Source organism: Manacus candei, unplaced genomic scaffold (assembly GCF_025592945.1).
Source record: "Manacus candei isolate 608988 ecotype Guabito, Panama unplaced genomic scaffold, ASM2559294v1 h1tg000015l, whole genome shotgun sequence".
NCBI classification, from domain to species: domain Eukaryota; kingdom Metazoa; phylum Chordata; class Aves; order Passeriformes; family Pipridae; genus Manacus; species Manacus candei.
The window spans coordinates 21,214,458-21,238,714 of NW_026138063.1; the positions used below are offsets into that span (position 1 = coordinate 21,214,458).

The 24,257-nt window shown below is 53.3% G+C and overlaps 2 protein-coding genes across 2 annotated transcripts; both read left to right on the top strand.

Moving 5' to 3' along the window:
- The first annotated feature begins 23 nt into the window (after nucleotides 1-23).
- TBCCD1 (TBCC domain containing 1) lies at nucleotides 24-10,257 on the top strand. Its single transcript, XM_051781395.1, has 7 exons — nucleotides 24-446; nucleotides 538-687; nucleotides 1,928-2,294; nucleotides 4,053-4,239; nucleotides 5,153-5,650; nucleotides 9,367-9,529; nucleotides 10,116-10,257. Exons 1-6 carry the CDS (start codon nucleotides 24-26, stop codon nucleotides 9,494-9,496), a joined length of 1,755 nt encoding a protein of 584 aa, XP_051637355.1. The 3' UTR covers nucleotides 9,497-9,529; nucleotides 10,116-10,257.
- A 1,996-nt stretch (nucleotides 10,258-12,253) lies between these two features.
- Nucleotides 12,254-18,257, top strand: CRYGS (crystallin gamma S). The gene is made up of 3 exons (XM_051781821.1): nucleotides 12,254-12,342; nucleotides 16,016-16,258; nucleotides 17,565-18,257. Exons 1-3 carry the CDS (start codon nucleotides 12,322-12,324, stop codon nucleotides 17,835-17,837), a joined length of 537 nt encoding a protein of 178 aa, XP_051637781.1. The 5' UTR covers nucleotides 12,254-12,321; the 3' UTR covers nucleotides 17,838-18,257.
- The last annotated feature ends 6,000 nt before the right edge of the window (nucleotides 18,258-24,257 follow it).

The following is a 24,257-nucleotide window of genomic DNA, read 5'->3' on the forward strand; positions in this document are numbered from 1 at the left end:
CCCCACGCCGGCGGGCGCAACCAATGAGCAGCGGCTCCGGCGCAGGAGGGAAGGGCCCGTCTCTGTGGTGCCTGCGGCGGAACCCGGAAGCGGCGGCGGCGGCCATGGCGGCGGAGGCGGGCTCGGTGCGGCTATGGGCGCGCACGGAGCCGTTCCTGGCGGGCGCTCTGCCGGCGCCGCCGCCCGCCCGCCTCGCCCCGCACTACCTGCGCAAGGCCGCCGCCTACGCCCGCGCCAGGGCCGCCCAGGGCTGTTTCCCGCGGCTGCGCTGGCCCCGCTGGCGCCACATCGCCTGCGGGAAGCTGCAGCTCGACCGCGACCTCGCCTGGCTCTATTTCGAGCTCTTCCGCGGCCTCCTCGAGCCCGACCCACCCCGCCGCCTCCGCTGGGCCGAGGCAGAGGCCTCCTGTGCCAGCGCCGAGGAGCTGGAGCGGGAACGGAGCAAGGCAAGAGCCCAGAGCCGGCCTAAGGCAGGGGCAGCCCAGGCCCGGTGTAAGAGGGGGTCCTGACTCTTCCTCCTCTCTCCCTGCTCTCCAGCTGTCCGTGGACACGCTGCAGTTCCTGCTGTTCCTGTACGTGCAGCAGCTCCACAAGGTGTCCTTGCGCAGGTCCCTGCTCGGCGACGAGTGGCCCAGCCCCAGGACCGCATCTCCCGGCTTTCCTGGGAAATCCGCCGGCGGGAATAAGGTACCTGTGGCTGTGGGATCTTCCACGTGCAGGAGCTTCTCCCCTGTTGGGATCTGCCCTGAGGGGGTCGGGAAGGGGCTGGGTTGTTCTCACCAAGTGCAGATTCCCTGTTCCATGGTAAATGAGGTAGAGTTGCTGTCTTCTCTCTGCACTTAGTAAAAAAGTTTTTTAAAAGTTTTCCGTGAGGCTTTCCTGGAGTCCAAAGGCAGCTGAAAATTCCCTGTGAGTCCTGGCAGTTCTCCTTTTAAGGAGCAACAGCCCCTTTGCTTTTTTCTGTTATTCAAACAGGAGACTTTTCTCATCTTTGTAGTTCCTTTCATGTGCTCCAGTGGGAATATTGGATCCCAGGGTGTTCCCTGGCCTCAGGTTCCATGTCAGGGAGGGGAGTTGGTTGTTCAGCTGGAGATCAGCCACGTGGAAATGCTGTTTCGTTTTAAATGACTGCCAAATATTTAGGAAGGAGTGAATTGGATGTGTCCCCTGGGCAGCTCTGTGTGGGAGGGTGAGTTATAAATTGGCAACCGCAGCTGCAAACCTCTGGAATTCTGGCATGGATGTGCTGCTGGGAGCTGGATGAGCTGGTGGAATGTAGTTGGGACAAGCTGGAACCATTAAAAAGAGGAGCTGGGCAGCTTTATCCTTGAACAGATGGTGGTGAGGACAGATGGTGTGTTCCTTCAGCAAAGCTTGGCTTTATTAAGCTCTGCTGTAATTCCAGTCTCCTGCTTTTTTTCTGGGCATGAGTCCTTTAGGATTTGAACTAAGGATTCTTTCAGAGGCTGTTTTGTTTATTGGAGAAATGACCCTCAGCTTTTTACCCTGGAAGGTGACACTTTTTATCCTGGAAGCCCAGCTGGGCTTTTCCAGTGGAGCAGCTCCAAGACCTTGCCTGCCAGTTATTGATTTGTTCCCTTCCTTCCAGTGCCAGCAGGAGCTCCCTGGATTTGGGTGGGATTGGGAGAGAGCCCATTGCTGCTTTCTAGGATTAAATATTTGCCGCTTGACTTAGAATAAAATGGGGTTTAATTTTTGGGGGGTGGTGGCTTTGTGTGCCTTGGAAGAACAGGAATGAGCAGGAACGAGCTCCGTGTTTGACGCGGAGTGTTTAACGATTCCAGCTTGTCCCAACCACACGTTTGACATTCCAGAGGAGTTCTGAGCAAGATTCTGGGCTCTGATGCCTGTGGAGCTTCCCACCCTGGAGCACTGACCTGCCCCGTGTTTTCCTGCCCCCCCCCAGAACTGGAATGACCAGGAGCACCGAGCCTTTGTGCAGAGCCACCTCCTGGACATGCTGGAGCTGCTGCTGGAGCCGGAGCAGCTCTCAGCCTCGTCCCACTCCAGCTCCAGCAGCCTGGTGTCCCTGGAGGCCGTGAGTGCCCTGAGCCTCCTGCTCGAGGGCTCCGTGGGCGCTTCCCGGGCGGTGCGGCCGCTCCACGAGCTGGCCCTGTGCCCGCCCTGCCACCCCCACAACGGCTTCTCCCAGGGGGCCAGAGCCTTCTCCCTGCCCCGGCTGGAGAGCTGGATCCGCTCCTGCCTCACCGCCAACCCCTTGGGAATGACCGCCTGCATCAGGGCCGGCAGGAAGCTGGCCTGGGCACAGCAAGGTGGGCACTGGGAGGCACGGATGGGTTTGGGAATGTGGGAGCGTGTGGGAAACGGGAATATAGGGATGTGGGAAAAGGGAGCGTGTGGGAAATAGGAATATAGGGATGTGGGAAAAGGGGAGCGTGTGGGAAATAGGAATATAGGGATGTGGGAAAAGGGGAGCGTGTGGGAAATAGGAATATAGGGATGTGGGAAAAGGGGAGCGTGTGGGAAATAGGAATATAGGGATGTGGGAAAAGGGGAGCGTGTGGGAAATAGGAATATAGGGATGTGGGAAAAGGGGAGCGTGTGGGAAATAGGAATATAGGGATGTGGGAAAAGGGGAGCGTGTGGGAAATAGGAATATAGGGATGTGGGAAAGGGAGTGTGTGGGAAATAGGAATATAGGGATGTGGGAAAGGGAGTGTGTGGGAAATAGGAATATAGGGATGTGGGAAAAGGGGAGCGTGTGGGAAATAGGAATATAGGGATGTGTGGGAAAATGGGAAAGTAGGAATATGTTGGAAAATAGGAATATAGAAATGCATGAAAATAGAAAAAACACATGGAAAAATAGAAATGTAAGAATGTGTGGGGAAAAAGGGAATGTGTGGGGAAAAGGGGAATGTGTGGGGAAACAGCAATATCAAAATGCGTGAAAATGGGAAAATAGGAGTATGTGGGAAAGTAGAAAAAATATATGGAAAAATAGAAGTGTAGGAATCTGTGGGAAAGTAGGAATCTGTGGGAAAGTAGGAATCTGTGGGAAAATAGGAATCTGTGGGAAAATAGGAATCTGTGGGAAAATAGGAATCTGTGGGAAAATAGGAATCTGTGGGAAAATAGGAATCTGTGGGAAAATAGGAATCTGTGGGAAAATTGAAATACAGAAATATAAGAGAAAATAGAAATATGTGGGAAAGTAGAAATGTAGAAATATGTGGGAAAATGGAAACGTAGAAATGTGTGGGAAAATAAAAATGTGGGAAAATAGAAATATATGGAAAATAGCAATGTAGGAATATGTGGGGTGATGGGAGTATGTGAAAAGATGGGAGTATACAGAAGTATAGAAAATATGGAAAATTATAAAAATCTAGAGAAAAATAGAAATATAGAACATATAGAAAAAGAATTATGCAGAAATAGAGAGAAATAGAAAAATACAAACATACAAATTTAGAAATACTGAAAGCAATGTAGAAATACAGAAAAATAGAAATTTAGGAAAAAACCCCTAGAAACAGGAACTCAGCTCCTCCTGCTGAGCAGGGATCTGGCAGTGGGGTGGGAGCTGGTCTGGCTTTCCTTGTCTCCAGTCCAGCCTCTCTCCTGCAGGGACATGGAGCCACCTCAGGAAAAAGACACTGGCTCAGTGTTTCCCTGGCTGCAGGATCCCAGGAGGGGCCCTGGATTAGGGAGCCCAGGGAAGAGCTCAAGGATTGTGCTCTAGGGGGAGCATTTCCCTCGTTTAAAACACAAGAGTTTTAAACCTGCCCTCAGGATCTTCCTGCCAGGCCGAGCCTTGGGTTTGGGAAGAGACTTCTGCAGGTGGAGATCTCTCGGGGCCTTTGGCTGCTCCTGAATAATCCTGAAGTGGTTGGGCTCTTCCAATGTCTCCCAGTGTCTGGAGTTTCTCAGTGCCCTGAGCTGCTGCCCTGCCCAGGGGGGACTGGGGGTGGTGTGGGTGGTGTAGGAAGTGCCATCCTTGACGTGTGGGGCTGGTTGTTTTCCCGAGGGTTGCTGGGCAGTGAACTTCTGTGTCCTTTGTTCTGCAGTTGAAGGAGCAACCAGGAGAGCCAAGATTGCCTGCAGTGCCCGGGTGATGCCCGAGGTGTCCCCCATGGTGATCATGAGCCAGGTGTACAAGCAGACCCTGGCCAAGAGCTCGGACACCCTGGTGGGGGCTCACGTGAGGATCCATCGCTGCAACGAGTCCTTCATCTACCTCCTGTCCCCCCTCCGGTGAGTTCTGGTTCTCCTGGGAGGCACCTGCAGTCTTGGAGGGCCAGTGGGGTCCTGGGCACATCAGGGAGAGCGCTGCCAGCAGGTCAGGGAGGTGATCCTGCCCCTCTGCTCAGCCCTGTGAGGCACGTCGGGAGTGCTGGGTCCAGCTCTGGGCTCCTCAGGACAGGAGAGACAAGGAGAGTGTCCAGTGGAGGCCACAGAGATGAGGAAGGGACTGGAGCATCTCTCTGATGAGGAGAGACTGAGGGAACTGGGCCTGGTTAGTCTGGAGAAGGGAAGGCTAAGAGGGGATCTTATCAGTCCCTACAGATATCTCATCAATCCATACAGATATCTCAGATACCCATACAGATATCTCAGATACCCATACAGATATCTCAGATACCCATACAGATATCTCAGATATTCATACAAATACCTCACCTGACAGGGGATCCCATCAATCCATACAAATATCTCATTGATCCATACAAATATCCATACAAATACCTCCTCTGAAAGGGAATCTCATCAATCCATACAGATATCTCATTGATCCATAGAAATATCTCACTGATCTGTACAAATATCTGAGAGGGGTTCCTATCAATCCATATAAGTATCTCCAGGGCAGGTGTCAGGATGGTGCCAGGCTCTTCCCAGTAGTGCCCAGTGATAGGATGAGTTGCAATGGCCATAGACTGAACCACAAGAAGTTCCACCTCAACATGAGGAAGAACATCTTTCCGTGGAGGGCAGCAGAGCCCTGGAACTGCCCAGGGAGGGTGTGGAGTCTCCCTCTTTGCAGACATTCCAAACCCACGTGGTTCCCTTGTCACTCGCTCTGGGTGACCCTGCCTTGGCAGGGGGGTTGGACTGGGTGATTCCAGAGGTCCCTTCCAGCCCTGACTGTGCTGTGGTTCTTTGGCAGCTCCGTGACCATCGAGAAGTGCCGGAGCAGCACGTTCGTGCTGGGCCCCGTGGAGACGTCGGTGCACGTGCAGAGCTGTGACGGCGTCAGGGTCATGGTGGTTTGCCACCGCCTGTCCCTGGCAGCCACCACCGGCTGCACGTTCTACACTCTGACACCCACCCAGCCCCTCATCCTCTCGGGGAACCAGGCGGTCAGCTTTGCCCCTTTCCACACCCACTACCCCATGCTGGAGGACCACATGGCTCAGGTGGGCTTGGCCACTCTGCCCAACTACTGGGACAGCCCCATGCTGGTGTGCAGGGAGAGCAGTGACACGGGGGTGTTCCGCCTCCTGCCCCCCTCGGACTTCTACACCTTCGTGATTCCCTTTGAGATGGAAGGAGACACCACGGAGACGCCGGGGGGGCTGCCCCAGGAGTACCAGGAGGCTCTGAGGCAGCGGGAGCAGCGGGTGCAGGTGTGGCAGCGCGCGGTGAAGGAGGCGGGTCTGACCAGGTGAGTGCTGTGCCCGGCAGGGCTGGCTGAGCTCAGCCATTCCCGAGGCTTCCTGTGATGTGGTTCCGTAAAAATGCTTTAAGGAGGGGTTGGGTTGGGTGAACCGTGTCCTGCAGGCCAGTTCTGGGGCGTCAGTCGTTAGCAATCCTGACTGGCAAAGTGAGAAGGGAATGCTCACACTTGTAGCTCTGAGTCATGGAATTCCAGGATGGTTTGGGTTGGAAGGGACCTTAAAGGATGTGTCGTTCTACCTGCTTCCATGGGCAAGGACACCTTCCACTAGCCCAGGTTGCTCCAAGCCCCATCCAACCTGGTCTTGGACACTGCCAGGGATCCAGGGGCAGCCACAGCTTCTCTGGGTAACCTGTGCCAGGGCCTTCCCACCCTCCCACGGAAGAGTTTCTTCCCAACATTCCATCTAATCCTGCCCTCTGGCAGTGGGAAGCCATTCCCCTTGTCCTGTCTCTCCAGGCTGTTTTCCAAAGTCCCTCTCCAGCTCTCCTTGAGCCCCTTTAGGCTCTGGAAGGGGCTTTAGGTCTCCCTGGATCCTTCTCTTCTCTAGGTGAACACCTCCAGCTCTCCCAGCCTGGCTCCAGAGCAGAGGGACTCCAGCCCTTGGAGCATCTCCATGGCCTCCTCTGTATTTGCTCCAACAGCTCCACATCCTTGTTATGCTGAGCTGGAGGCAGCACAGCAAGGGGGGGACTCACCAAGTGGAGTAAAGGGGGAGAATCCCCTCCCTCACCCCGCTGCCCACACTGCTCTGAAGGAGGTGCTTTCTCATGGTTGCATTTTCCCGGCTCGTGAGGCTGTAGGGAAAGCATTCCTGGACACTGCTGAGGGCAGGGATCCACCCTGGCAGGGAGGGTTTATGACTCTGGGCCCTCCCCACTCTCTGTTCTGATGCCAGTGCTGTGGGCAGGGCTGGGTGTGTGCCCTGAACCACATCACTGTCCTGCAGCTGCCTGGGGTCCCTCTCAGCCCCCCTTCACCTTGGGATTGAAGCTTTAAATGACTGTCCCATCCCTTGTTGAGGAGAGCTGGGAAAGTGCCTGTGGATCATGGCAGCAGATCAGTCTGGGACAGGAACTTTGAAATTCCTCTTGAGATGATCCCATGGAATCCTCTGCCCAGCTTTGTTTGCAAGCACATTTTGGGGATAGAAACCCCATTTCAAACATCCATTTGTAAGGACTTGATAAGAACAAGTTTTGTTCCCTAAACTGAGCTTAAGCCGTGTAGGTTTTTTTTCTGTTCTGTGCTCAGTTACTGAGTGGTACCAGGGTGTAACTGAGTGCTGATAGCAGTGATCTGGGAGGGGTTTATCCCTGGGAAATATGGAATAGGAGGCAAACTGTCAATGCTTCCCTTTGTACCAGGCTGAAGAGTTCTGGCCCGTTTGATGATTCCTGGTTTTGGAGGAGCTCCCTCCACTTCCTGAGTTCCTTTCTGAAATCCAGGTGCCTCTGTGCTGAGCATGGAGGAATGGGCAGTTTGAAAGAACTCTAGACTGGGAGAGAGAAAGGATTCTGGGGCAGGATTTTGCTACAGGAGGAGGGTGACAGAGCAGTCCTGATCCAGAGGTGGGGACAGAGGTGTGAAAACCTTCAAACTCCCAGCCCTGAGTCCTCAAGAACAGCAGCGAGCAAAGAGGCTGGTGTCATCCCTTGTGTCCATTAGCTCATCCAAGGTGCTTCCCCCTCCAACTGGGGTGCTTCTTCCCCTCCAGGGTTTTGGGAAGGTGTTTGGCCTGTCAGAACTTTCCTGTTAAAGAAGTGTGAGGAAACAGGGATGATGTGCTTAGAGTTGCCATCCTGCAGTCACAGGAGACAAGAGCTCACTCCTGGAGTGGCTTATTCCATAAAAGGGGGGGAAAACTGTGGCAAGTTTAGAAGCTTGTTGAAAAGAAAGTGGGCAGCTGACAGTGGAAAATGTCTCTCTTGTCTTCTGCAGGCAGGGAAACAACTGGGGAGACAAGTAGGAAGCTTAGAGCAAACAGGATATCGGGCTTGTAGAAAGGAAAAAGCCGCCGTGCTCGAGCGGGAGGTGAAAGGGAATGTTAGAAATAAGAAGACGTCTCTCAAGAAGTTGAAGTTGTCTGAATGAGGAAAGTGGGGCAAAAAAAGAATGTAAATCCTGCCAGGCTGAAAGTAAAACCCCAGTAAGACAGGAGCAGTAAGACAGCTTGAGGAGCAACTTGCAAAAGCATAAAATCCTGTTTATTCATTTTCCAAGCGTGTCAAACAGAAAGTCTTTCAGGGTCAGTAGCAGATCAAGGTAGAGAAAAAGCATTTGGAGAAGATAAATCCATAAGGGAAAAAAGAAGTGGCTGCCTTTGTGTTTGCTGAGGAGGAATTTGGGTTAGTTCTGTCCCAGAACCCTGCTTTTTGGGGAATGGCTCCAATGGAATCTGTACAAAGAGCAGCCTTTAACTTGGAAAAAAGGGATGGGTACGTGGAGCTGAGGGGGACAAAAAGGAATAGAATCATAGAATAGCCTGGGTTGGAAGGGACCTTAAAAATCCAGCCAGGTTCCACCCCCTGCCATGGGCAGGGACACCTCCCACTAGCCCAGGTTGCTCCAAGCCCTGTCCAACCTGACCTTGGACACTTCCAGGGATGGGGCAGCCACAGCTTCTCTGGGTAACCTGTGCCAGGGCCTCCCCACCCTCCCAGGGAAGAGTTTCTTCCCACTATCCCATCTAACCCTGCCCTCTGGCAGTGGGAAGCCATTCCCCTTGTCCAGTCACTCCAGCCCTTGGAAATAGTCTTTCTCCATATTTCCTGTAGCTCCTTCAAGTATTGAAAGGCCACAATCAGGTCACCCCAAAGCTTCTCCTCTCCAGGCTGAACAATCCCAACTGTCCAGCCTTTCCTCACAGGAGAGCTGCTCCATCAGTTTGATTATCTTAGTGGCCTCCTCTGGAGCTGGTTTCCTGCTTTTCCCAGTACAGGATAGGATCAGCACATCAAATTAGGAATGGGTTCAAAGTAAACCCACATAAAATGTCCAGAATATTGAAAATTGTTCATGTTTTATTGGTGTTCAGAAATGAATTATGTAAACCCATGGAAAAAGTCCAGCAGGGGCTGCTCAACACCTGTGCCACTTTTGGCTTAACAAATTCCAGAGGTGAGCAGATCCCAGAGGGCTGGGATGCTGTTCTGGAGATGCTCTTGGGCATCTGAGCAGTGCCAGGGAACCTGAGCTGTGGAACACCCTGTGACTGCTGGGCTTATCAAAACCACCCCAAAAGTTAATTACCAGCAACAGGAATTATTTGAGAGGTGTTTGTAGGTGCATTTTTTTCCCCTGATCTCCATCCTTTCTCTTCCAGGTGCTGTCAGAACAGAATTTTGAGTCCTTAGTGCTTAAACATTGGTTACTAATACTCATTTTTCTCCCTTTTCAGACAGTTTTTAGTCTGTGCTCTGAGAGCTAAGTGGAGGTAGCCTTGTGGAGCAGGGTGGTTGTGCTGATGGGATGGGGAAGTTTATATGGCCCCTCTGACTCCACCAAGTTCTGCCTTTAGGGTTCATTATCATCATATTCCCTTGGTAAAAACCTTCTATTCCTGGTCCAGAGGGTTCAGGAGCCAAGCCTGGCTCTTCCTGGTATATCTGGAGGCTTGTTTGAGTAGTGCAGGTGAGGTAGTAGCATAACACTATAAATAAATGTGATTTTTCCATACTTCCCTGTTGATCTTTTGGCTTCAGGGATCAGAGGAAGCGGCTCCAGGCGTTGGTGGAAAACAAGTTCTACGAGTGGCTGGTGCAGACGGGGAACCGGCAGCAGCTGGACAGCCTCGTCCCCCTTGCCATGGGATCCAAGCAGGCAGCAGGATAACATCCCATTCCTCAGCACAGAAGGAGAGGAAGGGTGAGTGAAAGGCCTGTTCCTCCTGGTTCTTCTCTACCTACAGGAACTGTGCCGTGTTTGTGTGCACACCCAAGGCAGAGGCACCAAAAGCAGGAGGCTGTTCAGTGAATGTTCTCCCCAAAGCCTTGCATTTGGTTTTAGTTCTTATTTTACTGTCAAAACCCCCTTTTTCAGTGGAAATCTGTGTCCTCAGCACCTGCCTTGTTGTTAAGTTTGGTTTGTTGGAGACATCTGTAAAGGCACAACATGGGCATGTTGCACATAATGGGATGTCCAACTGGTTGGAACAGCTGCTCTTTCAAAGGAACTGTGTGGATTGATGTCTATTTACCCATCTCACCTTTGCTAAAGAGAACTGGGTGAGACTGTGGCTAATTCTTACAGTGAAACTTTGGCTAATTCTTGCTTTGTAGTGTCTCTTCCTGAGCAGAAGTGGTTTAGGAGCTGGAGATCTGCCCTTATCCTGCTTCTCTGCCATGACATGTTTCAAACCATTAGAAAGTTGGTTTATTTTTTATTTGGTCTTTGAATTCCTTTTTCTTTGCTAGTGTTGGGAGTAAAATGTGCTCCTTTTATTTTGTTCCAGAGCTCAGGGAACAGGCAGCAATACCCCCAGCCCAGTTCTCATTAAGACTTTGTGGCCGTCCTGCCTGGACCCGCTGGATCCAACACCCAGCCTTGCACTGTCTGGCTGCTTTAGGATTCCTGATCACTGCTGCCTTCCCAGGAATGTGCTGTAGTTATCCTGTTGGTGACTGAGATGGCACTGGAGGATGATGAGTTGTGCCTTGTTGTAGAGCTGTCCTCGTGGTGGGTGTCCATGTGTGCGGGTGTCCAGCACACCAGGGATGCTGGGACAGAGCTGGATGCAGGGCCCTGGGCATCACCTGCATTTCACGGTACAAACCAGCTGCACTGCTTTTAGAAATGTGAAAAAGAAGTGTTTGATTTTTTTATGAATGCAATCTGGTAGGTTTTTTTAATATGAAGATGGCATTAAGTGATGGGGTTTTTACGGGATGAACTTTTGTAAGCGCTGGGATTTTGTGGAATGAACTTTTGTACATGGTTGCATTGTTTTGACAAATGTCAATAAACAAGAGTTCTTGGATAAACCTGGCACCTGTCCTAGGGAAGGGGTGTTACCTGTACAGTGGGTGTTAGAGAGACACAACACCTTTAATCTTAATGAAATGGGAACCAGTCAGTGAGAGAAAAATCCTGATTTCTTGCCAGCCATGGAGCTGAAGGGTTCGAAGGCTGCCCTGGCTCAGGGTTTTGATACAAACACTGTTGCTGCTTTCCATATTTCTCATAAAGAATATCAGCTTGGCTAAGCACCATTCTCCTGTGCTGGTGGGAGCTGTTATAGGAGATGTACTTGTAGCTGAGCACCTAAATAAACTCAGAAAACAGGGAAAGGCATTGCATGGATGAGTGGAAGCAGCAGCTGGTGGTGCCTTTGGAAGAGCTCTCCAAGCTGAGAGCCAGAGGAAGGCACAGTACTCTGTGTGCACAGCTTCAGAATCCTTCTGAAGGTCTCCCTTGGCTCCTGGGCTGGCAGGTGAGGTGAGTTTATTATATTTATTATATTCACGTGATGTGAGTTTATAAGATTTAACCAACTTTTAAAGGAGGGATGTGCGAAGAGACCACACCTACTGATAGGACCTGGCTCGTGCTTGAACTGTGATCTTCATAAAACAGCATTTGGGTTCAAAAATGAATAAATTCAAGCGAGAGCAACAGCAGTGGGTGATTGGAGGCACCTAAAATGGGAAGAGGAGCTGCTCTGGGCATGTGTGCCCCGGGCTCTCAGATCTGCTCGCATTGAGCAGAGCTGCTGTTGCGAGAGTGCTTGTCCTGACAGATTTGAAAGAGGGGCTGCGTGTTTCGGGTGCTGCTGTGCCAAATTCGTGTCCCTTTGTCTCCCTAAGCCTTTGGGCTGGGGCACTGAATAGCTGCAGAGGTGGTTTTTCATAATGCCCTGGCGGGGGGGTGGGTGTGTGTCAGCCAGCCAGCCGCGGCCTCCCCGCCCCCGGAGCGTGGCTGCAGGGAAAACGCCTCTGCTCCAGCCTCGGGTGCTGGGGGGAGAGTTTGGAGTTGGATTTGTGGCACCTGCAGAGACAATCAAGAGTTTGGGCAGCATTCTTTACTGTGGGATGTGTGGGATCACTCGCCGCGCATCCTTCTTTCCCTCTGTGTCAGGTGCTGTTGCAGCACTGTGGATCAAGCTCAGGGTGTCCTGGGGAAAGCTGCACAGATGTTTTGCACTGAGAGCTTTCAGTCTGTCAGTGCAGGGCTGTGCTTTGCAAGCCTCTGGCGTGTGCCCCGAGCTCGTGTTTGTTATTCCTTAACTGCATCCTTCGCTGCACAGAACTGTCCCTGTGTCCCCTCCTTAGGAATGGGGGTGGTCCCTTCGATCCAACGAGGGTTCCTTCTGCTTTGACAAGCTGGGAAGGGAGGGAGCAGCCAAACTGCCCCCCGTGCTCCCGGGCTTGGCAGGGGGCTGCGTGTTTTGAGTGCGTTTGGCAGAGTTTTGGTGTTCTGACTCAGCAAATGGTAACAAAGGGAGGATGGCGAAGCCTTCCTTTATTCCATAATCCTGTTTGCTTTTCTGGAAATCGGCTATAGCCTCAGAATCACTGACTCAATTTTTGGATCCTATTCTCATGACAAAGCGGCTGTCTGGTTTAAAACAAGCCCGTTATAAAAAGGGCACCTCGGCTCCTGGCTGTTTGTAACAGCTCCTGACGTTCCTCTGGCACAGGGGAGCTTGGCTGGAACGGAAAATGTCCAGAGCTGGAACCAAGGTAAGTTGAATTGCAGTATATTCATCATTTTGGATAAAAGCTCAGAATTTATCAGGGATAAGGTGTGGAGAAACTTTGTTTTCCTTGCTCTGCTGACAGCTTCCCCCTCTGCCAGTGGGTGGGCAAGAGGAGAAGCCTCAAATCCCTCCTCACGTGGAGGGGAGCCCCTCCCAAGTCTTTTTCCAGGTTTTGGCTGGTTCCTCTGGGTGGGGCTCTGCCAGAGGATGGAGTTGAGCGCAGTGACTGGTGAGGGGACATGTTAAAATGGTTTGAAATCAGCAGGAGCTGATGCCTTGTGAACTGGGGGCAGAGGGCGCTGGGCCAGCAGGGAATGCGACGAGCTGGGTTTGCAGAGCGGAGTCTCCTGGAAGGCTTCCTTGGGAGAACCTGACTCCCAACAGCTGCAGCAGCTGCCACATCCCCCTTCCATGGTGGAGCAACAGAAAGACTCCCGAATGACGGCCGTGGCACCAAAGGGAATAGCATTCCCTGCGGGATGAGAACCGGCCTTGGGATTCGGTGGAATCAGCAGGGCTGAATTTAAACCAGACAAGGAGGTAGATCAGGAGGCTCAGCTTCAGCTGGAGTGCTGTGTCAGGTGGGGATCCAGCTCTGTGTTCCTCAGCCTTGAGTTGAGCAGAGCTGGTTGGTGACCTTGTGGCAGGGTTGGGACCGGGCAGGGAGGAGTCAGGGAAGGAGGGTGAGAACCTCGGAATGGTGGCCAGTTTCCCCTGTGGAATGTCAAACACCTGGTAAGAAGCTGTGGGCAGAGGTTCTAAGTTTTGCTTTTGGGTTGGATTCCTTGTAACCTGTGGAGGCTGGAAGACCCAAGGAGATGTGGGAGGCACAGTGGGTTTGCAGGCACCGGGCGATGCTGTGGAAGATCCGGATTCGGTCTCGGCTTCTCCTCGTTCCTCTCAGCTCTGCCCTTGGCACAAGGCTTGGCTGATCTGGAGATCCGAGGAGGGTGTGCTGGTGGCTCTGGGGTCTCAGGGGTACAGTCTTTCTGTCCCTGTGCCTAAAATAAGTGTGGGGGAATTGTAACTGCTCCATCCTGGAGTCTCCCGTCCCTTGGAGAGCCTTGAGCACAGTCTGCCCGAAGCTGTGTCCCCTCCCAGTGTGCCACAGGAATCCATGGATTATGTGCTGCTGAGGTGCAGCAAGATGCCCAGGAGGAGTTATCTTTTCTCTATTCCATGCTCTTGTTTAGCACATTCCAGGGAGAAGAAAAGCACAAAGGAGAGAATTAAACGCCATTTCTCAGAACCTCAGCGAGTGATCTGCCCTGGAGAGGGGTCACTGCTGGCACAGAAGGCAATGGGCACTATTAGATTTGTTTTTAAGAGTTTCCTTCCAGCTGAGCTGCTGTTGGGAAGAAATATGTGATAACTGAGGTGAGGTGACCTAGGGAGTAAGAGTTTTACTCCCATAAGGAACATCTGCTTTGGCAAATGTGGCACCTGCCAGGTAAGCCCCAAAGGGGAAGGCTTGGGTAGGGAGAGGTTAAATATAAGCAGAACACCTTGAGGGTTTTACTGAAGGAAGGTGATTTACCTGGGAGTGAGAGTCTGGAATTGAAATCTCTAACTGTGTCATTATTCTACGGGTGAAAACATCAACCTGCTCCTTTTGTTCCTGAATCCCCGAGGAAAACTGGGATGAGAAGGTCTGAAATGAGTTGAGGGTGTGTGCAAAGGGCTGTGGTGGAGAATGGGTGGGCAGGATTCCCCCTCCTCTTAAGTATTCCCAGAATAAACCAAGGAGCAGCGCTTTAGTTGGTCACGGTTCTGTGGGAAAAGCCTCGATGTGCTCTTGGAAAATGGTCTCCTGGGAACACCAGGGAGCTTTGCCAAGGTCCAGTTTGGCTGCGTTAGGCTGGGTGGGGAAGGAACATCATTAAATCCTGGAATGGTTTGGGTTGGAAGGGACCTTAAATCCCATCCAGTTCCACCCCCTGCCATGGGCAGGGACACCTTCCACTAGCCCGGGTTGCTCCGAGCCTCATCCAGCCTGGAGAAGGACACTTCCAGGGATCCTTCTGCCTGGAGACCAGACCCATGGTCTTACAGATGTTGGGCAGAGCTCGTCGACAATGCTGGACACTCTGCATGGACAAGGGTGGGACTGTGGATCAGAGCTTGGAGAATGAGTTTGGAGAGGGGGAGAACTCCTCAGGCATCCCAGTGGTGGATAATGGCTGAGCCGGGAAGAGATGGATCCCAGCTGTTACCAGTAACCAAAGCACCATGGGTGAGGTACAGCCAACCAGGAGCAAAAGGAATCCTAATACTCAAGCTGTGGAAAAACCATGGGGAAAATGGATTGTGGGATACTGAATGCTGGGTGTTTAGATCTCTAGAGCATCTGGTGTCCCGAACAAGCAAGGGATGTGTCAGGATAGACATGATGGCTCAGGAACCCTCATTGAAAAGAGCAACTCTTGATGAACAATTGTCAGCTGAGATGATCTAAAAATGGGGCTGGAGAAAGGACTGGTCTGATCTAGGGCTTGGCAATATTCCATGAAGGGCTTTTTAAGGAAAAAATGGGTTGCCTCTCCAGGGCTGGCTGGGTGATGCCTTGGGTGAGAGGAATGGCATTTGCTCACCAGCTCTTGAGATCATTTCCAAACAGTGATCAAGTCAGGATAAAATGTCCCTAAACAAGGTGCTTTGGGGTCAACCTGGCTGTAGAGCAGCTCCTGGGAAACAAATGTGGTGATGGATTGGGAATTTGTCAGCTGTATTATGGGCTTGCAGCGGAACAAGCCGACTGCAAATGCAATCCTTGGTTGTCCAAAGATCTCTGGTACTCCATGTCCATGGAATGCTCCTTTAGTTTCTGTTGGCACGGGCAAAGCTTGTGTGATGTCCAGCTTTTGGCAGTGAGTTTTGAGAAGGGAAGTTGTGGGTTGCTGGAGCAGGAACAAAGAGAATGGGCTGGAAGGCATGGCCTGGGAGGAAAGGTCTCAGTGCCAACACTCGGTGAGCCAGTATAAAGGAAATCATGGAATCATGAAGGCTGGAAAAGCCCTCTAAGGTCACCAAGTCCAGCTGTTCACCCAGCACTGCCAGAGCCACCACTAACCCGTGTCCCCAGAAATGCTGCTTTGTACAGTCCACTGACTTCTCACGGCTCCCTTGGCCAGAATTTAGTAACTCCTGATCTAGAGGAGGTGGGAGGGAATTATTTTAATAGAGTTTTGCTGGAAACAGGACAGGAATTTCACCAAAGGAGCATTGGGTTGGATTTTTCACAGAGACAGTGCTCAGCCATTGGAATGGGCTGCCCAGGGAAGGGGTGGAGTCACCGTCCCTGGAGGTGTTGAAGGTGAGACTGGATGTGGCATCAGTGCCATGGGCTGGGAACCACTGTGGTGCTGGATCAAGGGTTGGACTTGATGATCTCGGAGGTCTTTTCCAATCCATTTGATTCTGTGATTCTGAGACTGGGACAGAATGAGGGGCTGGGAAAGGCAAGACCTCGGTGAGGGCCGGGGGTGCTGGGGCCAGGCTGGTGGACTGCTCGCGGTTGGTCCTGCTCGGGGGTTGGCCCTGATGATTTTTGACATCTTGAGGGCTCCGTTTTCAGACGTTTCACGCCACAATGAGGCTGGAATAGGGATGTGCAGGGATGAGGAACCTCCCCGCTTCCCTTCCTCTGCTTGTTTCAGGTCACCTTCTATGAAGACAAGAACTTCCTCGGCCGCTACTACGAGTGTGACAGCGACTGCCCCGACTTCCACACCTACCTGAGCCGCTGCAACTCGATCCGTGTGGATGGAGGCACCTGGGTGGCCTACGAGAGGCCTAACTACGCGGGGAACATGTACGTGCTGACACACGGCGAGTACCCCGACTACCACCACTGGATGGGCCTCAACGACCGCCTGGGCTCCTGCAAGTACATCCAGATCGTGAGTGTCGCCTCTGCCTGACAGCTGGGGGGATTTATTTATCAGGGAAGGGTTTTGTGTGGGTGGCCCTCATCTTCCTGGGGACCGGTGGAGAGGGTGGCTGTGGGGGATTTGTTCCTGCAGTCCTGCCCTGGGAATGGCAAAGTGTTTGGTGAGGGGAGAAGGTAAATCTTTCCTGCTCTGGACTGCAGATCCCTTTGAGTGGGGGTGGGTTTCCATAGGAACATCAACCTGGTTTCATCTGTGTGTTCCTTTAGGGACTTTGGTGTCCAGGCAGGTCACTCCAAGGTTTGCCTTTTCCCTGGTGTGCTGCCAACTGATCCAACTGATGGTGGGCACAAGGCCTGTAACAGTGGGATGTGGATTTTGCAGGAGCATTTTTTTTGAGCACCAGTTTGTTCTTCTCTGGCAAACCAAGGCTCCTTTCTGGCTCTCAGTGTCATCAAACCTCTCTGGGCATGGAGAGACGAGCCCCAGGAGCAACCCTGGAGTACCCAGCAGTGGGAGGGATGCCTGGAGCCCTCTTGGGCATGCTTGGAGCAGCCTGGTATCTCCTGGTTTTAGGAGTGTGTCTCCCAGCTGCAGCACAGGAACTGTGCTCACCCCCTCCAAAATGATTATGGGGAGAAAGGAGCAGAGGGAATGATCTTTCTGGAAAACCTCAGGGGAGAAGCACCCTTTAGAACTGGCAGTGTGGATGGAGTGTGGGTTGGTGCTGCTGCTGAGGTTTTACCAGCAGTGGGACAGACACTGGTGATCTGTGTGCAGCTGGCTTGGAGCACAGCCACCAATTCCCACTGCATGGAGCAGGTCTCACAGCTGAGAAGCTGAGACCTGTCCCTGCCTGCAGCCTCCTCCCTGCAGAGCCTGGGCTGGGATGGGCTTTGAGCTGGAGCTGCTCTGCTCTGGCTCGGTGCTTCTGTACTCTCTGTGCACGTCACCATTTACCCCCCTGCCTCCCTCCGGTGCTTTTGGGGTCTGACACGAGCTGTTCAGCCCTGGCCTGGTGTGCTGGGGGGTGGTTTGGACCTGACTGTGCCCCAGCTCTGCTCCCACATGCTGGTGACTGTCAGAGCCAGGACATGGGGATACCTCCCTCCCACACTTTGCCATCAGGTTGCCCAGAGAAGCTGTGGCTGCCCCACCCCTGGAAGTGTCCAAGGCAAGGTTGGACGGGACTTGGAGCAACCTGGGCTAGTGGAAGGTGTCCCTGCCCATGGCAGGGGATGGAACTCGATGATCTTTGTCCCTTCCAACCCAAACAAAGCATTTCACGATTCCATGACTTTCTCTCCCTCTTTTCCAGCCGAGTGGAGGCCGGGGCCACATCCAGGTGTTCGAGAAGGGCGATTTCGGGGGGCAGATGTTCGAAGCCACCGAAGACTGCCCCTCTGTCATGGAGGAGTGGCACATGCGTGAGGTGCACGCCTGCAGGGTGCTGGAGGGCGTCTGGGTTTTCTACGAGCACCCCAACTACCGGGGCCGGCAGTACCTGCTGCCCAAGGGGGAGTACCGCAAGCCCGTGGAGTGGGGAGCGGCCAGTCCCGCCGTCCAGTCCTTCCGCAGCATCACCGAGTGAGCCGAGCCCGTGGGCTGGGCTGCCACAACCCCCCAATAAACAACTGAGTCGCTCAGCTCCTCCTTGTCCTGCTCATTCCCAGGATCTGCGCACGGGTTTTCCTGCCTTTGGGGGTGGAGCTGAGCCCGCTCCAAGCAAAGCACTCCCCGCCAGCCCGAGTGCCACTGTCTCTGCTGCCATCCCCTTCCTCCATGCCCCTAATCCCCTCCATCCCACTGCTCCTCTCGAGGAAAAAGCCATCCCAAAGCTGGAGCTTGTGCCGTAGCATTTGTCCCAGTGCTCCACTGGACTGGCCGACACATCCCCAGTTTTCAGGGCTGGCTGTGGGTGGCTCGGTCTGTCGTGTCCCTGGGGAGTCCCTGCCGGCTCTGCTGCTGCTCCACGCTGTCTTGGGAGAAGGGATGAGGTTTTCATCCATACCACGTGCCCCCCTGGAGACCTGAGTAGGCAGCAGTTGTCATGTTACTGGAGGAGTGTGTCCCTCTCGTGATGCACAGGGCCACCGGACTGGGAAAATGTGGGAGTGGGAGCAGGGATCCAGATGGAGCAGGAGTGGGACAGCCATAATCCCCATGGGAAATGCTGCAGACCTGGCAGCCCTGTCAGGCAAAGGGTGTCCCTTGTAGGTGGGAGCTGAGGGGTCCCCCTGCTTAAACTGGGGCTGAGCACTGCATGAAGGCAGGCAGCTGGAAGGAGGAGAGGGGCTGGATGTGGGATAGAGGCAGGGAGTGCCTCTGAGAGCTGCCTGGGATGGATGATCTTGAAGGGCAGGAATTGCTCCTTGGGCACCTGAGACGTGCAGGGGCTCACTGTTGAGCCCCCAGTTTGCCAGCAGGAACATCCCATTTTTCCCAGTGCTGCTGGATGTCAGGCTGGTCCCGTGCACAGCCTCCCGTGCAGGAATAACGGATGTCTGGGCACTCTCCCCTGGAGATCTGCAGCCTGTTTGCACACAGAGCCCAGGGGCCTCGGGATAATGCCGCTGGATGTGGAAGCAGAGCCCTTCCAGCCGTGCTCCGCAGTCTCTTCCCGGTGATGTATGAGGTTATTACGGAGCAGGAGGCAGGTTAAGTGATGCTTGTCAAACCTCGGTGCTGCCACCCCCTGGGAATGCCAGCAGGGAACGGGAAGGGGCTGCCAAGAGGAGCAGCTCCCACCCCCTGGACTTCCCCCAGCACAAAGCCGGGCTGAAGAGAGTCACCTTCCTCCTCCTCCTCCTCCTCCTGCTGTCACCCCCTCCCTCAGCCCCTTGCCCCATTCCAGCCCTTCCCTGCAAAGGGTGGTGCATCTTCCTCACCAACTTCCATCCCTCTTCCATCTCCATCCCGGATCAGCAGGATGCAGATGATCTGGCATTAGAATTCTCAGCGTATTTCCCCCCAAAATATTCCTTCAGGGCCAACCAGCTTCCAACTCCAGCTCCCCTTTTCCCCCTGGCTCCCGGGAAAGCTCTCCAAGTGTCTCCAAGGGCAGCAGCTCGAGTACAGCCTGGCTCCTGTTTCTTTTTCAGGGAGCCTGTTGCCATCCCCATTTTGGATGGAGAACCTCCTGCAGGCAGGCGTGCTCTGCCCAGTGCATTTCCAGCCCCATCCTCCCCGGATTTTGGGGAATGCTCAGTTGGGAAGTGTGTTCCCCACCCTACATCCCCTGCAATGAGGTTTGTGGGTGCCAGACCTGCAGTGGGCGGGTTTGGGGCACATCCCCCTCAGAGCATTGGAGGAGCCAGACCTGGATCTGCTTTACCCTTAAGGTAACATTTTCCATGTCCTTTCCTTTCACTGCTGATCTACCCGCCTCAAAATCCCAGTTATCCCAACTCTTCCCTGCTCCTCCTTGTCCTCCGGGCTCTTGCCCTCAGGTGAATGTTGCGTTGTGCTCGCAACATTGGCAGCCAACACGAATAGCAATAAAATGTTCTACTTGGCAGGGGGGGTTGACTATTATTTTTTATTTTATTTTTCTTCTGGATGACTTTTTCCATCGGGGGCTCCCTTGCCATGGCAGCACACGGAGCAGGGCGCCCGTGGAGATGAGCGGGGAGCGCAAGCAATCCAAGCCCAACCTTGCTGATGCCGGTTTTTCCTTGACAGCTAATTTCCATTTCCCAGTATCAGGGGGTCTGCTCCGGTAATTGGCATGCAGATTGTGTCCGTGGGCCTCTCCAACACCAGCAAAGACTCTGGTGCTGGAATAAGCCAAGCCCAGGCTGATGGATGGGGTGTAGGGAGGTCATGGCGAGGGAGAATATCCAGGTGCCTGCGCACGCACACACCTATGAAATTCCCCATTCCATGCCCTCCCCCCATCCCTACTTTCTTTATCCAGCAAACTCTATCACGTTGCATTGAGACAAATCCTGCTCCATTTCCCTCTCTTTCCTTTTTTCCCTCTAAGGGAACTGTGATGGAACCTGCTCCTGGATTTAACACGGAGAGGGTGCAGGAATTAAGGTGGGGCCGTGCTCCATTAGCGGTGGGGGATCACAGGGAGCTGCCCCAGATGTTAATTACACTTTGGGAATTAATTGGTATAAGGCTTTGCTCTCCTCCATCGTCTGTAATCCGGTGGGTCTGTGAGGACCTCTGGAAGCAGAGACTGCCTGGTTGGTGTCTGTCCCCCCCTCCTCAGCCCCCCCGGCGCCGGCCGTGACCGAGGGACACAGGCCTGGAAATCTCGGAGTCACCTTCACTTCCATCCCCTTGGTGCCCAAAGACCTGCTGTTATTTTTTCCTCTTTTCTTTCCCTTGCTACCCTTCTCCAAGCTTTTCCTCCAGCTGCTGGGGAGAAGCAGGTCCAGGTGGGATAGGGGAATGGTGGGAGGTGGCTCTGTGCTGAAGGAGGAGAGAATGGTCCTGTCAAAGCTGGTCATTCCCAGGGGATCCCTTTCTCCTGCTCCCTGACCCATCTTTGCTGACCCTTCCCTCCAACTCTGGGGACAGATGGGAGAGCCTCAATCTGCCCCCACAGCACCTCTGCTGCTGAAATGCCCCCAGTTCTTGAAGGAAAACGGTCTCCAGTCTCCTCCCTCTCCTTTTCCACCTTGGACTGAGCCTGATGAAATGCAAAAGCTGCTAAAAAGCTGAGGGGGGGCTTTGTACCGGAGGGCAGAAATGATATGCTTGGAAATGAGGAGTATTCCTCTGAATGCTGCCAGTTTGTTCCTTTTTCTGAGCCACCTGGCTGTGGCCCAGCATGGGACAGGGTTATATCAGGGATGGAGCTGCACATCCTCGAGTTCCTGCCTGGAGATTCCTGCATGGCCCCAGTGGGACACTTCTACTCAGCTTTACCCTCCCCAAAATTGCTCCCAGACCCTAATGGTGGGACATGGAGCTCTCACCACCCTGGTGTGACACAACCAGCCCACACTCCCATGTTTTCCCTCCTCTTCCAGCGCCCTCAGGACTTTGTGGGTCTTGCTGTTGCTGATGCTCTTCGATCTCGAGGCATCAGCAGCTCGATGAACCTTTTTCCTGCCATTAATGGATGAGACACAGCCTCCCTTCAATCCCACCCCTGGAAGGGTTCAAAAGGCACATGGATTTGGCAATTTGAGGTGGAGATGTGGCAAAACAAAGCCATTCAAGGCTTCTTTGGTAGGACTGAAAGAAAAACAACGTTTTCATAACTCCAGAATTAATTGGTTTGGGGTTGGATGGAGAAGGAAGAAGAGATGTTTAAACCCTTTCTTTAAACTTTTTTATTTTGGGTCTTGTTTTTAGGTTTATTGGTAGGCTTGGCAATGAAGGGGGGACAGCTGGACTCGATCTTAGAGGGATTTTCCAACCTGAACAATTCTGTGATTCTATGATTTCATGATGCCATGATTCCATGATTCTGTCATTCTGTGATTCCACAATTCTATGATTTCACAATTCTGTGATTTTATGATTCTGCAATTCTATGATGTCAGGATTCCATGACTTTCTGATTCTGTGATTCCATGATTCTAGGATTCCTTGATTCTATGATTTATGATTCTGCAATTTTGTGTGCCCATGATTGTCTCCTGCCACGATTCCATGACTCAGGGCAGCACCCCACTGCTGCCTGCTTCCCTTGGAGCACTGCCCTGTTTCCCACCATCTCCTCCCTGAATCCAAAGCCCCTGGTTCAGGGATTCAGCCCCCACCTTCTCCCATATCTGGGCAGTCTGAAGCTCCTCCCCAGTGACTACAGCACCTATTTTGGGACTGTGGCCCTTCCAGATCTCCTGTTCCCCTCTGTTTCATGTACAAACCACCCTCTGCATTCCCTGTTGGCCCCGGGTGAGAGGCAAAGCTTGCATGGAGCAAAGGGATCAGGATGCTCAGGACAAGCTCCTTCCATCCTGCTCTGAGCTTGGGGGAAAAGTCTGGCCCAGTTCTGGGCGTGAAGAGCTCCGGAGCTGCTCCATGTCAAGGAGAGGGAAGGAGAGGAGAGGGAAAAGGAGAGGAGGCACTTCCCAGGGCACCGTCCTTCCCTTTGCCAGCGCCCGGCAGAGGGCAATCGAAGCAAATGGAAGAGACGAGACCTGGCGGTGGATGTGCGAGAGGAGCAGATTCCAGGAAGCGGAGGGATGTGCAAGAGGATGTCCAGGCAGAGGGATGCGATGAGGGGAATGTGCGCCCGGAGCGCTGGGCAGGGAGCGGGGCTGGAGAAGGAGGTCGGAACAAAACAGGGCAATTCAAGGCTATTATTTCAGGAGTTAAAGTGATGCTTTTCTAACTCCAAAATTATTCTCTTCGGGGTTGAATGGAGAAGGAAGGGGCAATATTTAACCCTTTTGTTTAAACTTACTTGATTTTAGGTCAGTGTGTATGAAAAGTGAGCACCTTCAGCAGATGGTGCAGGGAGGAAAGGGCTGGAGAGTCCCCAGCCTCGATTATATTCCACCTGATCCATTGTGTGACTGAGCCCAGCTCTGTTTCTGGATGCTCTGGTCTCTCAGAAATCAAATTCCACCCTAGCCACACGTGCCTGGGGGGAAACACCAGGGAAAAGTTGGGCAGAGCGTCTCTTCCACCTCCCCGCTGCTGGACAAGCTCGGGCACTGCTCCCTGCATGTTCCTGCTTATCTTGGCAGGTATTCCCAACCTGATTTCTTACATATCCAAGTTTCTTCCCTACCGTTTTCCAACTTCTATTTCTGTGCGTGTGTGGTTTTGTTTGTTGGTTTTGTTTGCTTTGGGTTTTTTTTTATTATTTGTTTGGTTTTGTCACAAACTGCTTGGAATCACAGAGGGCTGTTTTAGCAAGGAAAGCTTCCCATGGCATGAGCGTGATCCTGAGCTGCCCTCACAGCCAGGACAGGACGCCGCAGGGAAGTCTCCTGTGGCAGGATTCCCTCGTGGTCTTTTTTTTTTTTTTTTTTAGGGAAAATCAGCAATTATTTGAAAAGCTCCCTGTGGCGGGGAGCAGGAGGTGGCAGGGAGCAGCTCCTGCCTGGATGCAGGACGCCCAGGAGGGATGGACACTGCAGCAAGCGGCTGGGGGGGGGTTATTTGGGCAGACCCCCACCGCGGTGCTGCTGCTGAGCTGCGGGGCCTCAGGGAAAAGGACGTTTTTTGGGAGTCCGGGACAGGCTTTTTGTCGCGATGGTGCTTCTCGGACGGGGCACGAGCGGTCTTTAGTCTTAAAGGAGAAGAAGGAAGGGGCTCCAGCACCTTTCCCAGCAGAGCCCCCCGCGTTGCTCGCTGAGCCGAGCGCGGTGCGATCTCCCCATCCCGGCGTTATCTCCCCATCTCGGCGTTATCTCCCCATCCCGGCGTTATCTCCCCATCTACCTCCTCTCCCGCCGCGCTTCCAGATGCTCCTTATCTCGTCTCACCTTCCCAGAGAGCCGGGGGCAGGGCCGGCTGCCCGGACTCCCCCCCCCGCGATCTCCCCGGCTCTCCTCAGCCCCCGGGAGCCGGGACCGAGCCCCGGCTCAGAGTCAGGCGCGTTCCCGGCGGGGCGGGCGCGGCCAAGGTCGGGCGGTGGCGGAGGCAGGAGGGGACCCCGCTGTCCCCCCGCGCCCCCCGCTCCCCCGGGCAGCGCCTCTCCCCGTTTATTCTCCGACATTATCAATTACATTTGGATTATTATTCCTCATTGAAGCCCAAGTGAGCCGCAGACAGCTATTTCCTAATGGGGAAAACGTTACGGGCAACTTATTAAGGAACAATGCGTCATTAAGGGGGGAGAGCTTCAAAGGCTCCTAAACGCGTTTCAAAGGAGACAATGCGGGAGAGGCTCCTGCCATCGCGTGTCTGGGGGACACGGGCGAAATCTGTGACAAGGAATAGACCGGGCCCAATGTAATTAACTAATTCTCGATCAAAGGGGGTTTTAGAACTGAATGGTCAGGGAATTCAATTATGGGTTTCCTAATGAAGCACTCTGTGCCAAGGCACGGGGATGTTTTCTCCTGGAAAAGCAGGGCTGAGGATCAGGGCTAGG

Bases quoted from the DNA above. Each gene is read 5' to 3' on its own strand.
- TBCCD1 (XM_051781395.1), top strand. From the start codon at position 24: ATGAGCAGCGGCTCCGGCGCAGGAGGGAAGGGCCCGTCTCTGTGGTGC. The intron at 447-537 runs GCAAGAGCCCAG...CCTGCTCTCCAG, and splicing joins TGGAGCGGGAACGGAGCAAG to CTGTCCGTGGACACGCTGCA. The intron at 5,651-9,366 runs GTGAGTGCTGTG...TTTTGGCTTCAG, and splicing joins AAGGAGGCGGGTCTGACCAG to GGATCAGAGGAAGCGGCTCC.
- CRYGS (XM_051781821.1), top strand. From the start codon at position 12,322: ATGTCCAGAGCTGGAACCAAG. The intron at 12,343-16,015 runs GTAAGTTGAATT...TGCTTGTTTCAG, and splicing joins TGTCCAGAGCTGGAACCAAG to GTCACCTTCTATGAAGACAA. The intron at 16,259-17,564 runs GTGAGTGTCGCC...CCTCTTTTCCAG, and splicing joins CCTGCAAGTACATCCAGATC to CCGAGTGGAGGCCGGGGCCA.